The sequence below is a fragment of the Etheostoma cragini genome, chromosome 9, assembly GCF_013103735.1.
Source record: "Etheostoma cragini isolate CJK2018 chromosome 9, CSU_Ecrag_1.0, whole genome shotgun sequence".
Lineage (NCBI taxonomy): Eukaryota > Metazoa > Chordata > Actinopteri > Perciformes > Percidae > Etheostoma > Etheostoma cragini.
Window position 1 is genome coordinate 2,145,852 of NC_048415.1, and position 7,721 is coordinate 2,153,572.

A 7,721-nucleotide genomic window follows, 5' to 3' on the forward strand; every position below is an offset into this window, starting at 1 on the left:
TTTAATGAACCTTGTCCTTCTGTTCCTCAGCAGGGTCATTTGTAAGCTCAGAGCCCAGCAGGCGAGTTTCAGCCTCGGGCAAAATCTGTTGTCAGTCAGGCACTCAGGTCTCTGGTCATCTTAGTTCACTGCTTCTTAAGGCCATTGAACCTCTCACCTCTCAGTAAGTCACTTCTCTCCATGCACACCCAGCCATCCCGCCTCAGGCAGTTAGTGCAGAGCCAGGCTCACACTTCTGTAATGTCACTTTCTCTTTTATTTTGTATCATTATTTTTCCCTGCTGGTCACATTAAGAATATTCTCAGTTCACGGGTAAATATATTTTGTTTTTCATTTTAAGTTTATCCTTTGATTCAAGCTTTTCATGATACTACAGTAGAAATCACACAGCTATTGTTTTCTCTGAGAAAGGAATTGATTCAAAATATAATTTGTATTTAATGTCTTTTTTTAAATAAAAAACTGAACATTTTAAGATGCTGTCTGTGCTGTTTTTATCTCTTCCCTGACTTTTTTTTAAAAAATATCACTGGGAAGGAATAGTGTCGTCACCAGCAGCTAATAAGCCGATTATTTACTGCAGGCCTCGTCTCTGCAGGCAATCGGGACACACATTTTGCTTGTGTTGAAGTCCTTGAGTGCAATCAGGCTCCCCTCAGTCTTGGAATGTGTCAAAAAGGATAAAGCAAAGGTTCAAGTTTTAAAGAATAAAAATAAATCTGTTGGTGCCAGGCAGGCTGGCAGTGGGCACAAGAGGCTGAAGAAAATTCCTCTGCCCGACCAAGGCAAACAGAGAGCGGGTCAAAAGGCAGCATGGCGCTGCATGTCCCCGCGAACTGCCTAAAGTTAGACATGGACCTCCACTTTAGATCACCGTGATAACACTACACACACACAAACACAAGCCGAATATAGAAAATGTGTTGCAGGAATGCATCTAGACAGGCATTTTAATAATCATGTCCTGATAAAGCTGTTATGATTCTTGTGTTTTGCCACCTAAGGATGTTTGTGCACACAGTAAACCTGCCTAAAGTGAATGAGAGGCCCGGAGCGCATGCCTGAGGTTAATGTTTTTATTAAATATATCACCTTTTATTCTTTTTACATTACATCTCAATTACAAAAGTGTACATACACACCTGTGAGCCGTTAGTCACTTTGGAATGGACTCACATAAACAACAAATCTCTCTCCATCAGCAGCATGTATAGACAGAGCAGAGGCGTCACACGTTCACTGTGGGACTTGCTCTTTGTGGTCATGTCTTCTTGGTAAGAGAACAGCGACATGTAAAGTAAAATAGCAAGTAGTTTTTTTTTTTTGGACAGATACATCAACATAGCAGACAGCAGACACATAAATATTGGAGGTAGGTAAATGTAGAAATACCCGTCTGAAAGGCGGTGCAGGGAGGCACCGCCTGTCATGCTAACTGCAACCCCATGGGACCATGGGAAATGTTTTCTGAGTACTGTTTAAAGATTCCCGACTGAGAGTTTTGCATTCACTGACCAAAAGGTGATCGCGTGTCACATAAGGACAGAAAAAAAGACAACAGCAAAAAGACATAACAATGGCAACAATGTGAAAATAAATCATAAAACCATTTAGAAATACTTCTAAATGACATTTGGTCACTCAGTGCTTTTGTTCTTGCTTGGTTCGTCCCAAACCAAACCTCCAGACAACTCCTTAAGGGTAGAGCGAGCTCAACTCAGCAGTGGAGTTACTCAGGGCCAAGACACATATATACACTTTATACACCCATAAAAATAATAATATAATAATAACAAAAAGGCAAAACATTATATAAATACTCACAAAATAATTACAAATAACAAATAAAAATCAAATAATGTTGAAATAAATAAGGCTGAAGAGTAAATGCATCAATATTAAAATCTTTTTCAGAAAAACAAAAATAGATTTTCTTTCTCTTTGGGACGGGTGATTGAAGAGGAGGGAGGGAGAGAGGGAGGGAGGAGGGAGGAGGGAGGGGTTCAGGGTGGCCTGGACCCAAAGCCCTGCAATGACAGTGTACCTGAATTAAACACCACCATGGACAAGATCAATAAATAAACATGTATCCAAAAGGAAAAATCAGTGGCTGGCTTCTTCTTCTTCTTCTTCTTCTTCTTCTTCTTCTTCTTCTTCTTCTTCTTCTTCTTCTTTTTGTGAGATCTCCATCAGTGGTGGATCTCTTTAAGGGCACTCGGCTTCTGCAGGCAGGTCGGCCCAACCCAACATCTGCTTGCCGTTCCAGGAGTTGACACACCAGCATCGACCCTTCAGTCCGTCCAAGGAGGATTCACACTGCAAGTGACACGAACAGAGAATCCTTTTATTTCAACTGCTTTCATTGTCCTTCCATATGTCCAACACACTAAAACAAAACACACTATGGAGGTGCAAATGGGGTTGAACAGACACACACACATACATATTCAACCTGAGTGGAGTTATGACTGAGTTATGAGCCCATTTAGCTGGAGACCCCCACCTGTTTGGGTTTGTAGAGCCCGTGTTTGTCACAGTTGGGGAGGTAGAATCTGGTTAATTTGTCTCCTAATTTCTGCTGGGATTTGGCGATCTTCTCCATGGCTCTCTGCAGCTCGACATGACAGGGCGCCTGGGAGAGAGGAAATAGGTGAGAGAAGTTAACTGGGCTCTAACGGGGCCGACACACAGAAATAACAAGGAACACTGCTTTATTATCCGCAAGCACGTGGGCTGATAACAATATAAAACTTGAAATAAGAAGCATCCCCGTTCTCTCCCTGTCTGCATCATCTGCCCTCGAACAGCACACGAGCTCCCCCTTGTGGCGCACCAGTCCTCCTCCCGTAAACCTCCTCCCCAAAAACTTTAAGTAACATATTACACACAGAGGATTTCACACAACGAGGCCGGCGCAGTGTTCTGGTCTCACCTGGTCGAGCATTTTCTTGCGGTTGGCGAGGAGTTTGGCTTTCATGCTCTCCTGAGCGTCGGCAGCAGCCCGCGGGTCGTAGGGTTTACTGTGGCCGGGGAGGTAGTGGCTGGAGCCGGGGTCCGCGACTATGGCTGCGTTCTCCATCTCAGCCTCTGGCTCTCCCTGATCTGGAGAAGGAAATTGAATGAATGTAAATCGGGGCTGACTGAATGTAACTGTCATTAGACCAGCCGGATGGTTTTTTTGAAGTGGGGGGTTGTAGTCTAAGGAGGATTTGCTGAACCCGATGTAGCCTATGAATGTAGAGGATATATAGGCCTACCTTGTGGCTGTGGCTCGGGGGTCGGCTTGGGCTCCGTGCTCTCCGTGCACACGGCTTGGCCCCGGGTGAGGGAGTGCAGCGGCCGGGGGTCCCCGGGTCTCGGGGTGCACCTCAGTCCGGAGCCGCACGGCGCCGTGTAGATCCCGCACAGCTCCTCAGCCTTCAGGGCGCAGGCGAGGCAGCATCCACAGCCGGGTTCCCGCAGCACCTCGGCGCATCCGGGGGCCACCTCTGGACACTGGCTCAGCTTCTCAGGAGAACACGGGGCGCATCGGATCGGCTCTGGCCCCACCACTGGGGACCCCAGCGTCCCTGTGGCCAGCACGGAACACACCGCTGCCACCACGACGTGCATTAAATGTAATCCACCCATGGACAACATAGTGAGCCGGATACTAAATATAGCCCTGAATATAAAATGTGGAGCAAGATAGAGAGCTTATCAAAAGGTAGAAACCGGATTCCCACGGTTCCCGGCTCAGTTGTGACTTGCGTTTGATTTTGGGAAAATGTCTATCTGTGCGTTGCGCGCAGCCGTATTTATAGCCGGGTCCTCTGTGAGTGTTTGACGCATCGGCGTTATGAATGATTTGTGAAAAGAAGGTGTGATGATACGCTGGGCTCTGATTGGACCGCACATGTCCGGCCAGACAGCTCATTTGAATACAACATTCACGTCAATATTTTGGAACAGTCTTGCACGTATCGTCGACGAGTGACGACACCAGTGTTTGATGTTGCAATCAATGAGCCCCCCCCCCCCCCCCTTCTCACCTGGGTGCCACACTAACTAAACCACTTTCCCCACACTGCCAGTGTACAGTAACGACGGATCTAGACAGAGTGTTTCTTTTCTGTTGTCTCCACACAGTCACGAGCTAATTGTTTTCCACAGAAATCACAAACGAGCTCCTCATAACAGGAACAACGTTGCCTATTCATGACGCTTTCTCCATTAATTGCCCTAACCGAACTTCTTACACAACTTTTGGGAAAAACTAACATAATGAGCGCAAATTACGCACGCCCACGCTGTGCGCACAGAGCGATCCAGCGGCTCTAATTTGGCATGAGAACTCATCCGTGCATTGCAGAGGGATAGTAAAACCATTTTTTTTTTTAGATTTAGAGAAATAGCTGCGCAACCATTTACGCCTGTGAGTCAAAGGCTCTGTGTATAGCCACCCCTCTGTGTCCCTCGTGCGCGCACTGAACCCGGATTTGGGCTCAGAACAGAAGATATGTCCCGTTGTAAATGTTCCTGGCATAAAACACACCAATTGCTTTGAATGGGGGTTGCGCGGACATGGCCACAGACACCTCCCCAGTGCCTCGCCATTCTCTGGGGACTTTCTGATGATCCCACGCCGAACGACGTGAACATTTTCACGTCTTGCCACAAGGCGTTGGGCGTCCCCGCTGACCCTCGGGCGGGCATGTGATCATGTTTCCTTCATTTGCACACAAAAAAGACTCAAAACAGACAGAAAACTCTGATTTCAGTGGCATCTTCCGCTTTGAACGTCTTATTTTCATCCCACACACTACGGCCTATCTGTTTTTTCTTTACTGAGTGACCTCGACATTGTTTTCTGATGCAATGCGCTGCACTGTGTGATCGGCTCCCATGTAACTGCTTCGTAGTATTGCGTCACTCTCTCGTGAAGCCCAGATCTGTATTAAGCCCCGGGCTAAATAAAGCTTGTGGTGTAATCTGATGTGGCGTGAGAGCGATTTCTAGCCCCTCCGCCCCGCATGCTGACATCTTCATCTGTGTGTGAAGGTAGCCTGATCCGTCCAATCACACACCACCAGGGTGGCCCGTGCAGGTTCCTATCAGGGCTGGAGAGCCATGAAGTACAGTTCCTCAGGTTCTGTGTGGAACCCTCGTGTTCTCTTCCCACTACCTGGACATTTGATTTTCTGAGTCAAAATTAAAATGAAAAACCTTTCTAATCAAGGTTATAGTCGTCTTTTGTGTCTTTTCCCTGATGATTTTGTCACTTTTTCAACATTTGTTGAATTTTTTCTGAGCGTTTTGAAATTTTCGTGTGTTTTTCCCCACATTTTTAAAACTTTTTTCAACATAGTTTCAAATTTGTGTCACTTTATTTCACGTTTGTTCACTTTTTTTTCACCTTAAAAGTCATTTTTCTCTCTTGTTTTACACTTTGCCATTAAGAGCTTTGTTTTTAAAGCTCTTAATGGCCTTGCCCCATCTTACATTTTAGACATGCTGATTATTCGTAATTGTGGAAGGACGTTGAGGTCATCTAATCAACTCATGTTGGAAGTGCCCAGGTCCAAACTGAAACACTGGGGGGACCGCGCTTTTTCGGTTTCTGGACCTAAGCTCTGGAATAAGCTGCCCAGTGAGATGCGTATCATTACTGACCTGGGTCTTTTTAAATCAAGACTTAGGACGCATCTTTTTAAAGTGGCGTTTGGTACCTAGAAATCTGATGGCACATTTGTATTGATTGTATTGTTTTTATTTTTTTATCTTTTCTTACTTTTCTCATTCCCTATTGTAATTTTTGTTAGTGGTGTATTGTTGTTTGAAATCTGTGGTTTTATTTGTTGTAGCACTTTGGTTCACTTATCGGTTGTTGTAAAGTGCCATATAAATAAAATACATTTACATTTACATTTACATTTTTTTTAAGTTCTTTTACCAATAGCTTTTTCTCCAAATGTTATAAAATTGACAAAAAAACACACACTCATTGAAAGTAGTGAACTGATTATTTATTTAATTTATGAGGAGCATTGTTAGGAACCATCCACGTTACTTTTTTTTTTTTTAGAAAATGTATTTTAAAGAAACCCAAATTTCTGATGTAGAAACTTTCTGGAAAGGTCAAGTTTGTAAGTACACCAGAAGTTTATTTAAATAAGACTATTGGCAGGAAGAGGAGTCAAGGACGTCTACAAATTGTAACACCAAAAAGAGACACAACAAACATATTTACTAATCAAACCTATTTTTTTAACGTAATTGCTGTGGTACAACTATCAGGAGACAAGTTTTAATTGAGGTAAGTTTGGAGAGACTACCTTATTTAATCATTATAATAATAAATGTTTGTTGTATCTCTTTTTGGTCCCTAACTCATGCTACTGCGGTAGCGCTAGCAGCAGAGAGCAGATGCTAGCAGGTAAGTGTTATTTAAATAAACTCCTGGTGTACTTAAAAACTTTCCAAACCATTGTTTTATGAGTACATAACCTATTTGTACTACTGTAGAAGTTTAGTATAATTTGGGGCATTATTACTTGGGTAATTTACAAGAAACACACTTGGTTCCATTAAGGCCTGTATTAAGCTAATCAGCTGATAGCGCTAACTCGCCCAACGTTCGACCCAGGTGAAAAAAGCTTCGGGGGGTTGTTTGGCTCCGGGATCGTGGTGCAAAGGACCTTAGGGTGAAATTACTCCGAACCATCACTTTAAAATGAACTCTGTGCGGGAGACAAAATGCAAGTGTTGCTGAAATGTTAATGAATTAATAGTAAAAATGGTATATTAAGTCATTCTGGATAATGAGTACATTTAGCTGGTGAGAGTTCATCAGTCTAGCAGAGTTTAGGAGGTCAAACTAAACTAAAGGAGATCCCCAGTAAAGTCAACAGGTATTTTTTAACAGCAGACAGTTTGACATTAATCAGCAGAAAAAGCACAGGTGCAATCATTGACATAAATCCCGGCTGCCTCACTGGGACAACACGCTGCACCACCAGTCTTGTAATTAATCACACCTGTGGGATTCCCGCGGCCGACGGACGTCACCTGTCGAGCACGATCACAGGGTTAGGGTGTGTGAGAGGGAACTCTGTGGAATTGTATGAACTGGCCTGTGAACAGTACTTTGGGGCTGTGTGTTTAAAATGTTTGTTGTTTGCATCCTGTTAACAGTACTGTTGGAAGTACAAATCAACACCATTAGATAAGATAAGAAAAAATGACACAGAGTCCTGGTTTGTAATGTGTGTTTGTGCAAAAATAAGAACATATCTTGCAGCCGACTCCTTCCAAGTTTTGCTTGTGTTATTTTTCCCCCTCAGAAAAGTGTATGGAGCATAAATGGCTTAAAACACCTCCTGAACACATGGAAGGGCAGACATCAGAACTAAGCTAGTGTCTGCTATGACAAAGGCAGATACTGCACAAATACCACATCAGAACCTGAACCAGAATGAGAAGAGTTTTTATTGCCACATTAAGGACACGTATGTGGAATTTGCCTTGTTAAAAGCACACAACAAATAACACAGCCTATGTAACAAACATATTAAACGATATGAAATAAACAGTAAATGCAGAAAAACAAATATAGACAAACATAAAAATGGCTGAATGGGTTGAGTGCAAAATTGGGGAAAGAATAAGTAGAAAATGCAATGGGTCGATGGAAAGTCCTGTAGTTAGTGCAAGTGTAGTGACTAGGGATGGGGGGGGGGGG

The 7,721-nt window shown here is 43.6% G+C and overlaps 1 protein-coding gene and 1 long non-coding RNA gene across 5 annotated transcripts in view; both read right to left on the reverse strand.

Annotated features, from left to right (window-relative positions):
• Positions 1-1,981: 1,981 nt before the first annotated feature.
• On the reverse strand, positions 1,982-3,822 carry LOC117951100 (insulin-like growth factor-binding protein 1). Of its 4 annotated transcripts, none has more exons than XM_034882628.1 (5): positions 3,259-3,822; positions 2,934-3,103; positions 2,505-2,633; positions 2,181-2,317; positions 1,982-2,143 (listed from the first exon to the last, which is right to left on the reverse strand). In XM_034882628.1, the coding sequence occupies exons 1-4, from the start codon at positions 3,638-3,640 to the stop codon at positions 2,207-2,209; spliced, it is 792 nt and encodes a 263-aa protein (XP_034738519.1). In that variant the 5' UTR covers positions 3,641-3,822; the 3' UTR covers positions 1,982-2,143; positions 2,181-2,206. The 4 variants fall into 4 exon arrangements, with proteins under 4 accessions (XP_034738519.1, XP_034738520.1, XP_034738521.1 ...); XM_034882629.1 differs by having other exon boundaries at positions 1,982-2,146; XM_034882630.1 differs by having other exon boundaries at positions 1,982-2,127; positions 2,174-2,317.
• Positions 3,823-6,542: 2,720 nt separating this feature from the next.
• LOC117951102 overlaps positions 6,543-7,721 on the reverse strand; it is a 9,055-nt gene continuing 7,876 nt past the window's right edge. The window contains exons 2-3 of the long non-coding RNA XR_004658056.1: positions 7,110-7,113; positions 6,543-6,718 (exon numbers count right to left, since the gene is read on the reverse strand). This is a non-coding gene — a long non-coding RNA (uncharacterized LOC117951102). The remainder of the gene's footprint in view (positions 6,719-7,109; positions 7,114-7,721) is intronic.